This window comes from Athene noctua, chromosome Z (genome assembly GCF_965140245.1).
Source record: "Athene noctua chromosome Z, bAthNoc1.hap1.1, whole genome shotgun sequence".
NCBI lineage: Eukaryota > Metazoa > Chordata > Aves > Strigiformes > Strigidae > Athene > Athene noctua.
The window spans coordinates 64,219,015-64,239,524 of NC_134077.1; the positions used below are offsets into that span (position 1 = coordinate 64,219,015).

Here is a 20,510-nt window from a genome sequence, read left to right on the forward strand (position 1 = left end):
GGCAGTAATCTGAATTGGGCTAACATGCTCTACTCACAAAATTATTAACAGATTGTTCCGAAATGCTGTTCCTTACAATCAGTCATAATGAATGAAAGCTTAGGCTGGTACAAGAAATCTTGCCTAAGTTATGTGAAAAGAAGTCATCCTCTTGGTTTAGTATGTTTCCTATGATGGGAAAAAAGCTAGAAAATGTTGATGGGTTTTGGACGGTTTTTAAAATGATTATCATAATTTTAATGATTTAATGATTTTAAGAGAGTGCTACTATACTGTGCCAGGTTCAAATAATAAGATATACACACTCAGATGTGAGGAGGAAAGTAGGTAGAAGCCTCATCACTTGCCATGCAAGCTGTAAACCCACGTACATATTGAGATAACAGTACTTGTTCCTTCCTCTCCCAAACACCATGAACTGCCAAAACCTCAATGGTCTATCACACAATACCTCTCCCAGCTTCTCTCTCCCATGTCCAGTTACTAATGCATAACCAGTCCGATGTCTCTATACATGACTTGGACACCCCCATGCAGGTAGCAGATACCTGCACGCGCTCCTATGAAGCCTCTCTACATACAGGTTCTTCATAGGCAAGAGAAGTTTCTACATTTTATCCTAACAGCAGTTAATTAAGATGCTTCATTTTTACACTTCAGTGTGAACACTCTAGTCATTGGGTGTTAATGTACAAATAAAAAAAGGCAACTGAAAAAACACTTGTTGGCCATCCAAGACAGGTTTAAACAACAAATTATTTTTACCAGGTCTGTAGAATTCAGAACATGAATGTACTTTTTTTGATTATATGATTTTTTATATGAAATTTTTTAAATATATTTTTTATATTTTTAAATGATGCAGAGTTGTCTCTATCAAATCTAAGCAGCTTAGCAGTGGTGCAGTTTCTCCCCATGTGTTTCTACAGTAGTTGATAAAATAAGGACACAAACTCTGCTGTCAGTGAGCCTCAGCAATGCAAAAATATTTATCATTGAAATATTAACATTCTTGCAAAGCTGTCAGAAATGAACAAGTTTTTCAGGACATAACAGTATGAAAAATAAAGGTACAGATGAAATGTAAAATGGAGGTGTGCTATGCTTTATCATTATACTTTAGGGGAATATATAAAATGACAGTTAAAAGCAACTAGTCTCTTCCCTCAGTTCTCCCCCTCCCAAATTCTAAAGCAGCAGTAAAATGGCGTATGTCAGTAATAAAAATAAAATGTCTATGACATTTTAAATGTTATCGTACTGTCACAGTGGAATAAAATTAGCTTGAAGAATGATCTAAAGGGATATGATGCAGTTCATTATGTATAACAGCAACAGCAGCAGTTTCCCAGTGTTCATAAAGGTTTCTCTATTAAACTTACCTCCAGTCAATAATTAGGAGTCCACAAATAAACCTAGGCAATTAAATCAATACTGCTGGGCAATTATGTTCCAAAGTCCTGGCTCAATGGCACAAAAAGACACTATATCAAACTGCAATATTAAGTGATCTGATGCAATTTTCAACTGAACAAAATTTCTCAGGAATAGCAGACAAGTGCAATCCTGCATCTTTGTGCAAGATGTGAACAGGTAAGCAGTTTGCCAAACTGTAACACTGAGCAGTCTGTTATGAGCAAAGTCCTGACAGAAAGCTTTTATCTCACCATGAACTTTAGTTTTCTGATCAGAAATATTGCCAATGCCTACTAAAGGAAACCACAACCGAACTCTCTACAAAATATGAATTAAGCATTTTAAAGGGCATAGAGCTCTTCCGTAAGCTGCTCCCAAATAGACACCAAGAAATCTCAGCAATTTTCATCCATGTGAGTTAGCATAGACAAAAATGAAAAGCAGAGCTGGCTGCTCCAAAAAAGCACTAATTCCCTTTCAATTCTAAAGATGGTCGGTTTGCCAAGAAGCTCAGAGCTCCTCCTGAGGAATGCTGTAAGATGGAACAAAAATCACTGAAAACCACTATTAACTTGTACACACACTTATATGGCTAAAGAGCAATGAGCTCCTCTATCCTTAGCTAACATCAGCAAACCTAATATATCGGTTACGTAGTCATACCTCCTCACTCTCCATGCCCTGTTTTTTGCTGTCTGTCTATATTAGATGAAGAGAAGTGATAAAATTCTGCTTAGGATTTTTAACAGTTTACCAAAGAATGACAACAAAAAAAAGAATAATAATTCTTTGTCATATTCCATGAATCTGTTTCCTATTTTAGTGTCCATAATACGGACAAAATGCTGAAATTTATAGATTTTTAAAAAATTCTTAAAATGAAGGCAATTTAGTGAATAGAAATATTTGTGCTTTTACTGCTGAATTCAATGTAACACTAATTAAATAAAAATGTTAAATTAAAATGTCGCTATTTCTGACAAAGCCAGTAAAAGAAAACGGATATTTCCATCTCCTCCACTGCAGCGGTCTTAATGGTAGTAAGTTTTGATAATGAAAGAGGGAAAAACTGTAATTTCTTAAAAATCTGGTCATAGGACACAATGTAGACACAAAAGCTATTAATGATAAAATATATAAATCTGAATGTGAGTATTCCCTTGAAATGGCTTTCAAAATATTTTCAATCATTCACATTCTTAACTGAAATGAACTACATCACTAATAGAACCATGCTAGTGTATACGCATTGCAAACACTGGATTTGTAAATCAAATTCTATTTCTTTTCAGACATCAGCTACCTATCATCTGAATAAAGGAGACAACTAAAATAAAATGGAAAAGTTTCAAGAGTCAGTGTATGTTGTCAGTGATGTCCAAACAAAAGCTGACTATGGCTAGAAAAGCAGGGCTCTCACCTGCCAATAAACTGCCCTTGATCACTTACAAGAGGGGAGCATCCCAGCAGACTCTGTGTGTATTAAAAAAAAGACTTGAAAGAGAAGAAAAAGTATCACACAGGTCACAGCAGCAGTCTCAATGGACCCCTCAGGGATTTCTGCTAGTCTCAGCCTTGTCATCCTCTATGCAGCTTTCCTCTCTGCCCAGAAAATGTCGATAGGAAAATGTTTGAGGGGCCTCTGGTGGAAATTTTTTCATTCTTTCTGCATTGACAGGATGCCAAATCAATATTTACTTCCCACTAACAAGCTGCTCGAGGTCTCAGTAGAAAATATTGTAGAGAATGCGAGAAGACACGATAATAAACAGCTGTCTGGCTATGAGGAAAACATGAATTGACTGGAAACAGGTCCACAGTAAAAGGTCACTGAAACCCATGAACTCCTCAGGTGTCCATATCAACTACTGACTTTAAAGGCACATAATAAAAATCTCTTTTTCCTAAGAGGTATGACAGAATGGATCCTTTTCACTCTAGCGAGCATTACACATCATTTCAAGAATTCAATTAACACATTTGCCAAGATCTGTGCTGGTTCTCTCCAGCACTGTTTCACTGGTTTCAGCTGTAAAGTTAGCTATCACAAATCCTTGGTTAACATCTCTTCAGTTTTTCAGTGACTCTTATTTTAAGAGAAATAAAACTGAAATGCTACAAAACAAGGATTTTACATTGCCTTATCACAGAATAGTTTGGGACCATCAATGGCAACAACTTACACAGGCAATGGATTAATTACAACCTAAAAACACTAAGCTACTCAGAACAGAAAATTATAATTCATTAAAGGAAGATATAAATTTAGTACCTCTGCTTCAAGAAGTTTCTGTATATACTGCAGCCATTCTTTATCTTTTTCAAATTCCATTTTTGTCTTTGCTGTTTCCTAAAACCAGAAAAATATTAACCAATGTGAAAAGTCCCTTTTATGACTTCTGTAAAATAAAGCTCTAGTAAGGCTAAACCTAAGTCATCACCAGAATACTGTTCCAGCCAACTGTGGTCAACTTCTAGATGCTCTTATTAAAGTAAGCGTACAGGCTTTTTCATGTATGATTTGACCAGGCCTAAATAAATCTGGATAAGAAATCCTATTACTGTATCTATTTAATAGAGGGTGATTTGATTAAACACTATCAAATACTTCATAGCAAAATGTATGATAGAATCAACAAAGAGGCAATGGATTCTCCCAGAAACTATCTGTCTACTAGAAATACCTTTAATAGGTATCACAATTCAAGAAAGGAAGCATCAACGGAATTAATCTGGCACAGCAAGACACATTCTGATTTTGTTTTCATTAATGCAGAAGTCTATTTAAAATGTATAACCCTGCCAAACAGTGTGATGAAAAAGGAAACTAAGGATTTTCAAATAATGTCTCTACATCTACATGCTCAAAACACTGTATTTATATTTTATTTATGTATGCCCAAAGTCTTGCCACCTTATGAGTCTCTAACTCAACTTTTCTATTTAAATCCAACTGTTCTGTTCTTTTTGTGCTGGATGCTGCACAATGAAATTCCAGTCTTCACCTGGAAATCCTTTTCCTCAAGAATAGAAATATACAGTATCTTCTGATCTATCCCCTTTTAACTGAAGAGTACTTAAATTAACTTACCTCATCATCTTCTGATTCTAATATCTCCTGAAGATCAGTTGTTGAAACATTAAGGATAGATGCTGCCAACTGAACAGACTCTTGGGAAAGACCCTTTTTGTACACCATCAAGTCACCCATTTTTTTTGCCTGTTTGATTTTTGTTCTTAGCTCTTGTACACTGTGCTGTAACTCTCTGGTTAGAGCCTGGAAGATGCAAGCAAAAAATACTTCATTGCAATTTTTCTTAAAGTACAAACACTATGGAAAAAACAGTATCATTTAGACTAAGCTCCTTCAGATGGGCATTATCTTTGTTCTGTGTTATTGCTCCAATAGGATGCATGCTGTAATATTAAATACAGTGGTATTTAGAACACAAAATACTAATACATTAAAACAGAAAATGTTCTTAAATATAAGTAATTTTTTTTTAAAATGTCTTTTAGCAAAATAACTATATTCACCATGCCATCAGTAGGAAGACAATGCAGCTTCTGCAGAATCAATTAAAAATTGTTTCCTGATCCAGGCTATCAGAAATGTTCTTGAAATAACAACATAAGTGTCAAGCTTTACCGTGTTCAAACAGAGATCTTTCTAAAGCTTATTCACACCTCACTGCATGAAGAATCACCACTATACCTCTTTATTCAAAACCTGAAATTTTGGTTCCCACCAAGACAGGGTAATTCAAAACTGTCCTGGCTACTGAATCTTCCCAATAGAATTTATAAACCATATCGGGATTTATACATTTTAAAAACATGTATAAAGTTGTAAAATAAATAATCACAGTAGTGGTTATCCATTGTTGGTAAGCAGCATGCCCTTGGAGCATACAAGTTCACTGTATTCTTATTCAAGGCTTGCATAGGAAGGGCTGTATTTTCTATGCAGCTGACCCATACAGAAGGCCTAGCCAGGCCAGACAGTCTTTTTGCAAGGGTGCTAGATACCAACTGAGGCAGCAGGAGAAAGCTCAAGTGCCACACAGCGACGACTGCAATTGTTCTTCAGTCCTGGCTTTGACAAGGTCTGAAGCAGGGGTGCCAAGAGATGCCTCAATTTTAGATCTCATTTCTGCTATTAAAGACTTCTAGTTAGTTTCAGGTAAGAACCAGAGCTTGATAAGATGTCTGCTGCTGCTACTGCTGTGTCATTAAACCCTATTATCAATACTACTAATACTAGTGACTGATAAGGGCAATAACAAAAACATAAAGGGGAATTTTTCTATGATCATTTCTGAAATGTTGTATACACCACTTAGCCAGAAAGATGCTTGCAGTTTAAAAAAAACTCCACAAAACCAGAATCCTACTATTAAAACTGTTTGAAAAATTTAAATTATAGGAAAGGAGAACCATTATCTGGAGTGGAAAAAAAAAAGGGATTACCAGGATTTAGTAAAGCTGGTATAAAAATCTAGGAAAAGTAAAAAACAGTGAGATGACTAGACAAAAAAATTGTACTTGCAGTTAAGAGAAAAAAAAACCCAAAACAAAACAGCAGGGGTGAGGCCACTCTCCTTTGTTTAAAAACAGAATAAAAAATAAAAAAAATATGAAGCATCCTGCTGAAAAGACTTTGTTGACCTGAATGAAAGCTGAATGGAATCCAAACCTGATTTTCATTTTTGCTCCCCAATATCCCACAAAAGTACTGAGCTTGAATAATACCTTCCACAGCTGAATATGAGCCAAACTGCACAACAAAGAACTGATGATTCAAATTCCTACCTCTCTATTCCTAAAGTTCTCCGTTTCAGTGAAATAACACTAGGAATTAGTATTATTCATCAGTTGTATAACTGCAGTTATTTTGTTTCAATATTTATGTCACTATGACAAAAACATTTTGTCAAAGGCAGAACAAGACAATTTTATTTCAAAATTATTGGCTGAGACACAAGAGCAGTAACTCATTGTCAGAAGATCCTCCTAGCGTATTCAACTTCCATGACTCAAGCAGAACTGTGATTGTCAACACAGACACCTTGGCTGAGTTTAAAATGAGAGAATAAGGTTTTCTTTCGATCACTGTATGTGGGACTCATCTTATTAAACTATCTCTCACCAGTATTTGATTAACTCTTGAAAATTCTTTTTCTGCAGAAAGCCTTCATGTCACAGAAACTGACTGCAGAATTATGAAGCCTGTTTATTAGCATTTGGGGTAAAGTACTCTACAGTCTCTAGTGTATTCAAAATACTGATTAGAGAGCATTTGCTGATATATTTCAAAGGAAGCACAACAAATTCCTCTCATTCTCATTTTCTACTTTCCAACTTAACATTTTTCTGTATTTAGCTAAAATACAGTTATTAATAAGAAAATTACCCTACCATAAATCTGAGGAGAGGAGGTACAAATAAATTTGTCCCATTTTCTGATTCAGGTGTGGGTCCCTCAATCCACAGCATTTACAACAAAATGTCTTGTACATAGAGCTGTCTGCAAGTACAGAGCTGAGAGCAATGACAAAACTTGAAATGTTATAGGCAGGGAGCTAGAGCAACTTGGACCAAGCTCACAGAAGGAAATAGACTAAGACAGGAGAGAGCCCCAAGTAGAAAAGCACATACTATGACAGAAGATTATAGATAAATCACAACATGTTTTTGTAGCATTTGAAATGGTCCAACATGTGCTCCTGCAACATGTAGAAGATGTATTTGACAGTGGAAAAAAAAGCTCAGCTGTACTTTGTCAATCAAACTGAATCAGCTTCCCAAATTTTAAAAGTAAGGACATCTCTCTCAGACATAGGTGCACATTTTGTGTACTGGTGCAAAGAGGAAATGTAAATTAAAGGAATAAAATATCAAGGAAATTAACTGCAAAGCCACATGTAAAGACTATAAATATTGATAAATAGCCAAGCACAGGCAAACAAAAAGCATGATAATAAAGTTAATCATTCACTTGAACATCTCAGGCAACATACAAAACATTGCCAGACAATAGTCTTATAATTATTGGATAAATTTTATTGGTGTAGCCAAACTCTAAAAGAGGTTCATGACGAATAAACAAGTTGACAGCAATAGCAATAGTGGAATCCAGAAACTACAACTCCACTGTGATTGTCTTTTAGTTCAGAGTTCCAAAAAGAAAGGTACCAGAAAGACCCTGAAGAATCTAAAGCAGCAGTTACAAAAAAAAAAAAAAAAAAAAAAAGAAAAAAAGGAAAAAGTTTAAACAAAAATAAAAAGAAAATTATAACTAATAGATTTTGATATGCAAACATACATGTTATATATAATCAGAATAAATCATACATATAGAGGATTTGCTCTTTAATTCCTTCTTTCCCTAAGCAGTTCTAACACACAAAAGCATATGTGAAATATACACCGTATGTGAAAAATAAGGCTACATTATGGACTTCCAAATCAGACTCTCAGAGACCAGCTATTTTTGAACCTGCCTTCTTCACATTATTAAGTTAAAATAATACTGTTTTGATATATATTTTTCACTGGATAAGTGACTTAAAAAATGACAGCCTCCCTATGATTTTAACTTGCTTTTACTGTTGATATATACTCATCCATCATGTACTAGTGTATTCATGTGATAAATTGTTTACTTACTAGTAATTTAATTTATATGTCAGTTCATGTTTTACTATGGAAATGTTCAAAGCCACACAGGTCTTTAACTGAATGAGGAAGAACCATTTCCAAACTGAAAATGACAATAACCTAAGAGTTAACCAACACAGGTTTTCTCAGTGAGTGTACTGAAGCCAGTATAATATCATTCCTTGATTAAGAAATTAGTCTAATGCATTCGGGAGCAAAGTGTAGGATTTTAAACTAAAACATTTCCCACTGTGTACTTCAGAATTGTTTGTTTTTAAATTTATAGGCACACATAGGTGATACAAACTGCCTGCAATGAAATCAATGCAGAATATTACTTCAGTACTATATTGATGTATGATAACAATGCCTTTATTAGTAATACAGGATTTGATATTTTCTCTTTTTCTTTGGTGTCAGTTCTAGGGAAAATTTTCTAAACTTAGATGCTACTACTGTCAGAGTTATTCACGTAGGACACGCTTAGCCGCTACCAGCCAACTAGAACTGGAATCCCTGAATAATTCCTGAAAACAAATCTACAACACATCTTGTCAGACTAGTGCAATTGCTACTGGTCTGACTAGAAAAAGAAAAAAGCTTTAAATTCTAACAACATGATCTTAAAGGACTTAGTGCTTTTTAATCAGTAGCAACTGTGCTATCTACCAACTCCATATGGTTATACAGTATATATTACATCTACTGGGTTGCATACAGTTCTAACACATCTTCCTTATAAGTTTTTTTACTTTGTTTTCTCAACCAAAAATATTCATTCTTCAGAAAATAGTTTTTTATTTTGGTCTCAGAACACAATCACTTTTTAGAACTATATCTTTTGCCAGTTTTGAGACATATAAAGACAAAGGTGGTCTTACATTTAAAAGCTTATATTTAATTAAACACTCAAAGGAGCTGTGGCGATAAACAGACACTGTATTAGTATGGTCTTTACATCCCAAAAAGCACTAACAGTAGCTGATCCTGGAATTGAAAGAAAAATCAATGGCCCCATGTAATCTCGTGTGACCAAGTCAGTGCTTAAAATTATTGTTGCAATTCCCATGTAGATATTACACACTCTGTTGTTACTGTTTGTAGTAAAATAGAACTTACTGCTCTGAAGACAAAACAAAGTGTGATGCTAGCACTGTAGCTATGTATTGTTGGATTTCAGTCTTGTGCTGCTGCAGATCTCATGGCAGAAGCAATGGCTGATATTAGTTATGGAAAATTTTAAGCTTTACTGTGCTTTGTATAATAGTAACAATGTTGTGCTGGGCATTGCTGGGATGGAGTCAATTGTCTTCTAGCAGCTCCTATGGTGCAGTGTTTTGGATTTGTGACTAACACACCAGCTATTGCGGAGCAGTGCTTGCACAGATCAAGGCCTTTTCTGTTTCCCACATTGCCCCTTCAGCAAGTAGGCTGGGGTGCACAACAAGCAGGGAAGGACACACCTGGGACAGATGACCTGAAATGACCAAGGGGATATTTCATACCATATAGCATCTTGCTCAGCAATAAAAACTGAGGGGGACAGGGGATTGATCTGGCAGGTAGCCACCGCTCAGAGATTGGCTTGGGGTTTTTTCCCCCCTTTACTTCACCTATTAACTGTCCTTACCTCAACGCATGAGTTTTCTTGCTTTTGCTCTTCCTATTCTCTCGCTAGTATCACTGGCAGCAGGGAGCGAGCAAGCAACTATGTGCTGTTCAGCTGCTGGCCAGAGTCAACCAACCACAAATGTACGGAAGAGTATAATATACCACAAAATTTTATACATAATATTTTATATGTAGTTCAATATGAAAGTGTCTTTAGATACAAGTAATGTATCCTTAGAAACTCACTTGTTTTGTAGACTGAGATGGTTTAAGGATGTAACCCACAGCATTATACCAAAAATGAAATGGAAAATCTTTCTGGAACAAGGTTAGTTTCCTAGAGAAACAAAATTATTGTGAAGATTCTGTGGAAAACAAGATCTGAATTCCACACAACTGAACCCTGAGTTTAAAGAACTTCTCTACTTTTGTAGAAGAACAATTATTGCTGGCCTAAGGTTAGGGCAGATCCTAGCACTGTAAAAGGTTGAGAGAGCATTACTACCCCAAATTGCTCATGATCAACAAGACAAAAGAGAATGAAGGGACAAAGTGACACAAAGAAATGATATTGTGCATTATTTCAGCAGCTGAAACAAGCATTCAAATTTCTTCAGTGAAAGTACAGTTATTTGGTCCTTATTGCCTCTCTAAGAATGACTTTCAAAATACTTTCAGTAATGTTTAAACTGATCTCAAGCATTAATGCTGTATGTCAGAGAAAAGAAAAACTCTTCTACAGTAATTTTATATATATATATATATATATATACTATTTAAGTTACTTCAGCCAGCTCCTTCACTTGAACAAATACACCTTCTAGGCATAACTTTTTTTCAATCAGAAAGGGACAAGAATGTAGACAAGAAATAAAGACAAGACAGCTCACTGCAAAATATTTGTCTGGCCAAGGGCTATAACATGTAGCATTCTGACCCATGGGAATCAGTCAGCCTCAGGAGGTTAACTTAATTCTTATGATCCCCAGAGATCACATGTGATTTCCGAGCCTCTAGCAGATGCCATGAAAGTAGACTGTAAAGGTGTAGACGAGATATAGACCAGCCTTTTCTTCCTCCTCCAACTTCAGTATTCAGTACCAAGCAAGAATGCTATTGCAAATATTACAGTGGTAGTAACATTGTTTCATCAGTGTCACACAGGTCACATTTATAATGTGGTGCGTTGGCTTTATTTACCTGTCTTCAGTCACGGTTTCTGTTTTAGTTCTAAAATTTATAAACACAAGTGCTCAAGTGGCTCAGCTCTTAACTTGTATATATTTGGAGGAATTAAGATAGGCTGTTATTAACTTTTCCATTAATAATAAAGTAAACAAACTCGCTGTAGAATGCATTAAAACCCAAAAAACCCAAAGATACACTTAGGGAATGTCATAGTGACAACATTACCTAAAATCTAGTAGAGCTGCAAAGTTTCAGAGATTAATTCAATCAAGAGCTGAAAGGAGGAATACATCCAGTAAAGCTAGGTATCAGATTGATATGTATCATTTAAAATAAAAAAAATCTTATATTGATTGTCACTAAGAATAGCGCTCACAACTTCATAGATCAGTGGAAGATTAAATCACACACTGTATGGAAGAAATGCCTCACCTGACAACCTGTAAGAATTCCATTTTACATAAAGGTTGAGAAATTGCAGTATGTACATACAAAATAATACGATACTGCAGTTGCAGTTACAACCTGATTTTCCACATCCACACAAGCAAATCTGAACACACACGAGCATAACTAAGGATCTAACAGACAAGATCTGAAAAAGTAATTGAAGTAATTTAAAATATTACCAGCCTCTTCTACCCTTGTGGCAAAAGCCATCTCCAATTTGCAGTCCAACACCCTGCCTTCCTCACAACTCTGAGCTATAGATGACAGACTATGAACTAGAAAAAGTGAATTCAATAATATCCCAAACCCAAATACAGTAAAACCATCTGCAGAAGTATAGACAGATTTGCACAGTACTGTTTTTCAACTACTAGAGCTAAACCCACTGCAGCTTTCCTGACAAAGTCCTTGAGTCACACAGTATTAAAGGGCTGTCAGGATTTCGGTATTTGAACAGAAAACTCAGCTTCCTGGCATTTAGAACAGCAAATGCAAAAAACAGTTAAAATGCAATAATGAAGAATAATACTAAGGTACAATGACAGAAATTAGAAACTGTGTTGCATAAAATTTGATAATCTCATTCCTGTCACAGGTGAGATTTGAATTTGTACAACTATGGTGGCTTAAATTGTGTTATTACTGCTTGCCATTAGGAGAACAAAGAGGAGAAAGTCTCAGTTGGCTGGCAACTGTTGAAATACTGTATTTCTCCGCTTGTTTCAAAATACCTTTGCTACCAATCTCATCCTATATCCTCCACCAAATATGATTCCTTCTTGATTCAAAACCATTGAAAAAAAATTATTTCCTCACAACAATTTATTTTCAAGTACAAAATTGCGAATGTTCTTTTGACTACATTTCCTTGACCAGCTCCAGGTGAAGAAAATTGTAGGGAATAATATTAAAAATATTTCAACTTATATTCAACATTTATATGAAAAGGAAATGGAATACATTGTGCTGTGTCCTAAAAGACAGTTCAATTTATTTACAAATTAATAGAAAAGTTATTTAAGTCACAGTGTTTGTTTACTGTTTTCAAAATAAACCATAACTAAACAAAGATTTATCATACTAGTTTATATTTCTGTAGAAAAGTACACAATATATACTTAAGAGCATACTAATGTGTTTTAAAATTCCCTATGTGATTCAAAATTAGGGGGGGCTGCATTATTGGTCAGCTTTTTCTCTTTTTCCTTTCTACTCCTCTCTTGATAACTGTTTAGCTAGCACACTTTAATTTATGCCTGAAATTTTGTGTTAAAAATATGTTTCTTTTCATAACATTCTTTGTAACATGACTTTAGGTAGAATGAAGCCCCTCTTCTTGCATCAGTTGGGCACCTCATTTATAGAACATACAGCAGATACTTAGTGACATGAGGGACATTTGGTCATATTCAATATTACAGCTTTACAGTTACCTAATCTCCCCTGTACATTAAGCTTTAAGACTGTCAGAAACTTAAGTTGTAGACACAAATGTTTTCAGAATGATGCTTTTTTTAAAAAAAAAAAACAGCAAATACTCTAGTTTTCATTGTCCTGTTGCTAAAGTTTCAACACAATTACCATGTTTTGTGACCTATAACAGGGAAAAAATAATAGTTTTCTTTATAGCAGAGAAAGAGTTGAAATATGTATAATCAGCATGGGATGACAGGCAGAATATTTCTGTCAAAATATATTGGTTTCTAAAACTATATTTATGTGAAATGGGCAATAATAATAATTTAAAGTCCTATTTACTTCAGCATTTAAGTCCTACCTCATTTACATTAATTTTTTCCCTGCTGTAGATTCTTTGATTTCAACAGAATTACCTTTGATTTACACAGGTGCTAGCAAAACCGGCATCATTCCTTTAAAACATCATATATTGCAGTCATTTACACAGACAGAAAAAAAAGCACTGACAGAGATTAGAGCTTCAGACATGTGTAGTAAGAGATGCCTGGGATCTCAGAGAGTTTATTATCTGAACAGTTAGGGCAGACAAAGTCAGCACAGTTATATCGGACATGGCAAATAAAGAACATTCAGGGCAGATCGAGAAATACTGAGGTGAAGCAACACTCCAAAGGTCACAAAGCAGGTCAGTGACCAAGATGTGAAGAGCACCAAGATTTCCTGGTAGTCATTCAGTGTCTGAGTTTATGCTATCTTTCTGCAGAAACGCAAGCATGGAAAGTATAAACCAGATGCCTTGTGTAAGACCACTGCACTGCTGAAACAAATGCGTTTGAAACCTAATTTAAGAGGTCAGCTCTGGCATTCCTTATACTCTTACAAAAAAACCCCCCATGAATCTTATCAACTGTGTTTTCTTAAAATACTGTCACTTGTTTTTTTTATGATTCCACCCTCCTAGAGTTCTTCTCACTTCTCTATAGCTCATTCTGCATGTCCATTGGGAATCTCCTCAACTCCCACCTTTCTAAATTACTGTGGAGACTTCACAAGGCTCTGTATATGAGTGCTTCCTGTTCTCTCTGCTTGAGCTTGTTTTCTTAGCAATCTGATCAACATACATTGAACAATTATTTCTACATGAACTCTTAAATAAATCATTACTGGAGACCCCTGTCCTTTCCAAGTTTTGTTACTTTTCCAAGTAGTTTTCCTTTGCCAAGAAGTTTTCCTATCACTTCAAGCCCAGAGTCTTTACTATACACTTTGTGCTCATGCATCCATCCCCCAAGTCTTCCAGTTATCCCTTTTTCCAGTCAACATTGTTTCTGTCTTTTAGACCCTGAACTGGCCATTATCTTTAAACTATGCATATATTCAGCTATCTCCAGCTTATGCACAGGGCTGAGTAGCAGCTTTAAAAAGCAGTCTCTCCAAGTCTTTTAAAGGAATCACAAGTGGATCTATACCCATCCAGGCAGTGCACTGCAGACTCTTCAAGTAGTCCCCAGCTTAGCCTGTTGCAGTCTCACTCTCTGAAAAACTTTTCTGAGGCAGAAAAGAAAGTTATCTGCAAGCTGAAAATAGTTTCCTGTTCAGCTCAAGTTTTTCAGATCTGTTCACACAGTATCTACTATTAGAGAGTCATGGTGAGAATGGTTCCCAGGCACTAAAAAAAATGAAAGTAGCACTAATATCAACAAAAATCACCTGTGTAAGTCAGATATGCATGAGACATATATGCACAGCTGCAGAAAGCTGACATACCTTGCAATTTTGTTAAATAAGTTGAATCATTTAAATAAATTCCTCTAAAGTCTTAATATGGAGGCAGATATATTAAAAATTCAATATATTTTAAGCTACATCTGTTATCATCTTTACCCATCATAGTCAAGAACCACAGTGAAGTGCTATCCTTCTAAGTCTAAAAAGCAAAGAAAAAGCAAAGAAAAGGTATTCAAAATATTTCTATTTATTCTTTAGTTTTAGTAATCAAGATTTTATCCATTAAGACATCTACATTATATGCTGTTCCTAGCACACTGTATGCATCACTAACCATATGTCTTCTGTAAACTACAAGAGCTCAACCATTCACTTCATTCATTAAAATTCACAGGGCCTATTATTCTGTTTACAGTCTAATAGATATTCACTGTCACTATTCAGGACTCTGATTCAATTTGCCTAAATCCCAGATGCAGAGTAATCCTGATGGAGATTAGCTTAATTTATCACCAATTTCTTCTCAGAACCAAGAAAGGTTGGTATTTCATAATAAAAGCTGTGTTTCTCCTTTTTTCCTTAAGCAGCACACATAATGAAAAAGCAACAAATGCCTGATATTTTTAATGGTGAGATTTTTTTCAGTTACACAATTTTTGCTTTGTATTTAGGCCACCTGCTCTTAAAGATGTATATTCTACAGATAAGAAAGATTACTGATTCTCATCAGACTGGAACACATCCCTGTAACCAAGTATTATGCTGATTCTGACTGAACACAGACTGACGGACTCATCATCTACTCCGTACAATACAAAACAATCACTCTGGGTATACTTTTCTAGGTAAAGTGTTGACAGTTTCGAGTGTAATAAATGAAATACACTTATCTTTTGGCTTCCCACTGGGAACATTTTCTAGCAACTTGAAGCTGTATTAAAGGTGTCCATTTCCAAATCAAAACTGACAGTGCTAATTTATGTAAGTGATACTATCTGCTGTCCTTTGCGAAATGTCCCAGTGACCTGCTGAAGAAACCTTTGTTTCGTCAAGCAACACTTCCAAATTGGCATGGTTCATATAGAATTGTGGAAACCTCTCGAAACAAATCAGTTTTCATCTGCACAGAAAACTATAGTTCTATTTCAATAAAAAGTCCATTTTTGCCAATTCTAAAATGTTACAACTATCTATTAAGCTTAGCATTTTTAGATGAAAAAACAAATGATCATTCAGATGGCATCCTACATCTGATCTGTGTACCCATATAAAAAGCATGTTCTGCACACCCTGGGCCTCAAAGAAGTTGAAGCAATAGTGCTGCCAAGAAAACTGAACCCACAGGGCTTCACCAATGGGAACATCCTATGAAGAATATTTCTTACTGTCTCACCATAACTGGAGAATTCTGAGAGTCTCCTGCAAGGATTTACTTCTACCCAAAGAAATGACTTTGTAGCTGGAGGTACAGGCAGTATCAGGGTATTTGTGTTGCTCTCCTGTTGAAAAGGAGCTAATAAAAACCAGAATACTTCCCAAACATTTGAGCCTCCCAACCCAACTACTAATTATCTCCAATTCCTTTTAAAAAATATTTTTTAAATTCCTTTTGAGATAAAGAGCAATTAGGACATCATCTGCGTATTGCCATTCTGAGAACATAATTCCTATGCTATGCTATGCTATGTCTTCCCCAACACAGAACAGTTCAAAAGCCAATGATGATAAATAACAGAGGTTTGCCAAATTACAGGAATTCTTAACATAAAAGTGGTGAGTCATCAATTAGACTTATTATTTGTAACAGGAAGAGGTTTCACATGATATTTTCAGTTAACGCTGCCACTAAAGGGCAGTCCCAGAATCTCCAGCCTGTAACCGCTTAAACCTGTCCCTGCTCTGTGGTACACAAAAGCTGGTGCTCTGCGTTTTCAAAAGGTTAACTGTAATTTCATGAGCTAGCTCACAACTGACCCATATACTGTTTATGATGACATTTCATAAATGGAGAGGGGATGAAGTTACATGGGGGCAGAAATGAGCAGTCAGGGTCACTCAGAGATGGAACTTTTAAACAGAAATGTTAACTTATCTGAAACTCTATTATTAAACTACAGCCCAAGTTAGCAGTGAAAAAATGTGCCATGGCAAAACTGCTGCCAGGATTCAAGGTAAACCACAGAAAGGTGCAAGAGACTGACATATATTGGGATATAAGGGAAGCTGACTGAATAGCAAATAACTGGCAGAACATCACTCAGTCAAGCAGAGGTGGAATAAAGCCTCTGACATGTGTGGATGCATGTAACTGTATATCAAACATCAGAGCAAGGGGGAAATACACCCAGCTTAAGCTCTGCTCTGAGTAGCAGAAATGAGGGCAGATGTCTTAAGAGAGTGAGTGTTAGATCCCCAGGTAGATCCACTAAGCTTGCCAAGTAAACTGCTATGGGTCTTGATTTTGGCAGTTAATTCTATCAGATGGTTATACTGGAGATTTATCAAGACCAATGCCAAAACAGACCAGATGTGAACTGTGCTTCAGTGGGTATCCTCTGTGGAGGGCACACAAGTCCCAAATCACAGAGGCATTATGGAAGTGAGAAATGCACTCAGCTGACTTTGAAGAATTCAGACACCATCACCTATTTACTACAGCCACAGCTGAATATAGGTGCCTTATCAAAACTTCAAAACATCTTTCTCAAGGTCAGAGAAGTTCTGATATTTTCATGCTCAGGCAGATGTAATCATGGCAGATTAATTGACAGAAATGAGTTTTGCTGATGTATAAGATGAATGGGACAGACAACACTACTGAGTCTTGAGATTACAAGGGTCTGTAACAGCAATAATTCGTCCAAGTCTAGGTAAGCTTAAAAAAAAGAATAAAGTACAATAATGCAGGAAACATTCTGCAGAATCAGACAGGATATTAGACATTTTCATAGCAAACTACCCTATTTTTGATAGATATCCAGTCAAGTAATCTAATAACATTTTTTTATTTAATGGCCATTTTCTATGTGTGTTGTCACAAGTACTACAAACACAACAAAGAACTGGTTGATGTGTGGCACGTAACTGGCAAGATCCACCGGAGGATCTGATAGTGCAATACATAGTATAGAAAATACTGAACAATGGTACACTATAGAAATTGGATGCATGGTTCAAAGAGAATTTATGGTGCTGATGGAAGTTGGATGACATGAAAACATGTAGATTTACAATGGGCTTCTAAAATACTCTTAGAGCCACCCAGTCCTTCTTAAGGGTAGTTTGTGTTTTTCTGTAATAAAGATGTTTTATTTAGCCTAGCTTACATTATACTTACAGCCTTACTTTATTATTTATCAGTCTTCATAAATGCCACTGACAAATTGTATCAGGATTTGATATCTAATTCTGTGAAAACGTTTAATAATCAAGTTTAGCTGTGGTCTTTACAGAACTCTAGAAACACCTAAATCTCATGAATTACTTTTCAGATCAACCACACAGGGCATTTTTAATCCATTTAGCAATATTACTGATATTGCATAGCCTACATTTTTTATCTGAACATCTCAGTGATAGGTCAGACATCTTAAAAAACAGTATATTAAAATTAATAGTAGCCTTTATCAACTGACTTGTACTGCCTTCCAGAAAAGAAATCAGATTTATTCAATGCAACTTCTTTTCCATAAAGCCATTCTAAGAAGTATAACTATATTCCTATGCTTTAATACTTTTATAATTGTACTTAATATAAAATTTTCACTATTTTAGCCAGAAATTAGGTCAGACTGACCTAAAAATATCTGACTGCCTTTTCTGAATATCGACTCCATATTATCAATATCTTAGACTCATGGCATTGTTACGGTATATATACACTTACTTTGAATACTTATTCAAAATGAGGATCAGCAATAGAAAAATTCCTTAACCAGCCCTATAACAGTTAGCTAGAAAAGTTCTCAATTTAAAAATACTACTTCTTTCTAGAAATTGTTTAAAATCCTCCATTGGCTACTAATACACTAGGGATGTTTCACTGTCTTTATATAACATCAGCTTACTTCCAAATACAAAACCAAAATACACATACAAGTCTTCTATCTTTACAATTACAGAGGTTTTTTATCTAATAATGGGCCGTATCCACACTGTAATAGCTACCTCATTACTCGAACATTTTTAAATCCTGCCCCTTTACTATTGTTCTTGGCCTTGCTACTCCCAGATTTCCTCTTGACTTCTTTAGCCTTTTCTCCATCCTCTATACTCTTATTGTTGCTTATATTTTCAGGTTATTATCTATAAACCAATTTCCACTTGCTTTATATAGCCTTTTTATTCCTAAATATTGTGTTCTCTTTCCCACCAAACTAGAACAGGTATTTATAAGGAGCTACCCTCTAATTATGGAACTCCATTATTTGGTTACTTAATAAACTGCTACAGTACACTATTTCTATTCATATTTTTTACTAGACTATATTTTCTTCATATCAGCTTTGGAGAAATGAGCTGCTCTGAATCAACCTATTTTAGGCACCCCGTTGGTTCCCAATGAATGTAATTTAGGACATAGCTCCTGATCCTTATACCACACTCCAACAAAAGTAAATCCAATAATGACTTACAACATATTGGATAGAGCAACTTTTGTTTGTAATTATTTCTTCCACCATTTTTAGAAACTATTACTGTATTTTTCAATCTAACAATTTCAGTTAGTTGCATGTGTCCCAAACTGTGCTCTCCATGGCTATGCAATGCTTTATTGTACATTACACATATGTGCTTAACCAGTAACTCATCATATTCTCTGATTTGACCTAGCGATGTATATGAGACTTGTACCAGAAACCTCTCCCCCAGGTTTCATAACCTAGTATATTGATCCAAATGGATTCAAGATCCTGTGGTTCTGAATTATCAAAAACACTAAAGGCAAGTAACAGTGTCTGCTATAAACAGAAAGAGACATAATCTCTTCTCTGAAGTTCCTCTGTTGTCCTATCATTGAAATTATTTAATTGTATGTTAAAAAAAACCTATATAATGTCATAAGAGACACAGAATGGCTAGAAAAAGTAACCGCATTCCATTGATTAATGAGGGGAAAATCACACTTGCACTCAGAAAAATAATTAAGGCTTGTGGAGTGATCAGAATAGGAGACAAAGAAGAGCCATACAAATATGTTAAACAGGTTAAGCAAGAGACAGTTTAAACTTGATCTCTATACAGAAAACATTTGAGTTACTGAAACTTGAGCAAGAACCAAGGTCAGGGGAAAACTGACAGCTGCCTGAAAGGAAAGAGTAGAAATGAGACAGACCAGACTTCAAAGGATGATCTGGTGCAGAAAGGAGTACTGCTGCTTATTGTGCCACCTCGATCTTCCTATGCAGGTTATAGCATCAGATATGCAAGAGGTATTTTAACAGGATTTACTTGATATACTACAAAATTCCCCTAAACACCAAGGATTTTCAACTATTTTTTTTATGGTGGTATACTGTGAATAAAATCTGATTTCAGCTAACTTTTTATCCATAAATATTTAGTACCTAACTAAACAAAGCAGTCTACTGAGGAACTCCCTGTTCATCAATATTTGACTTATAGACAGCATCTTTATATTCAAAAAGCTTTCTGCAGAGAAACAGTAGTCAGCAAAAATGTTACTTGAAATATGCATGTATATTCTTCTATCCAGGGGAGAAACCACATATTTAGCTTTATTAGCTAAATATTATTATTACTTATAGAGAAACTATATAAACATTCTTTTCACATACAGTATGACCATGTAAATGCTAATGAATATTCATGGTAACTAACAGAAAAGCAGTCATCTTATTCAACAATAAATTAAGTATAATAGTTGCTAAAAGGTGATTCTCCTCATTGCAGCTACTTTTGACAACAGGAGGTCTTTTATTTTCTCATTTTCTAATTTTTAACAAACTTCTCATTATGGAAGTATGTAAAAAGTATTGATAGTATGAACACTTGTTTATCTCCTTTATCTATAATTG

The 20,510-nt window shown here is 35.3% G+C and overlaps 1 protein-coding gene across 1 annotated transcript in view; it reads right to left on the reverse strand.

The window, feature by feature from the left end:
* The window catches only part of CNTLN (centlein), a 199,441-nt gene that overhangs the window by 4,869 nt on the left and 174,062 nt on the right, over nt 1-20,510 (reverse strand). Inside the window, exons 22-23 of the mRNA XM_074931653.1 lie at nt 4,508-4,693; nt 3,689-3,766 (exon numbers count right to left, since the gene is read on the reverse strand). Of these exons, the coding sequence (XP_074787754.1) occupies nt 3,689-3,766; nt 4,508-4,693 (264 nt within the window). The remainder of the gene's footprint in view (nt 1-3,688; nt 3,767-4,507; nt 4,694-20,510) is intronic.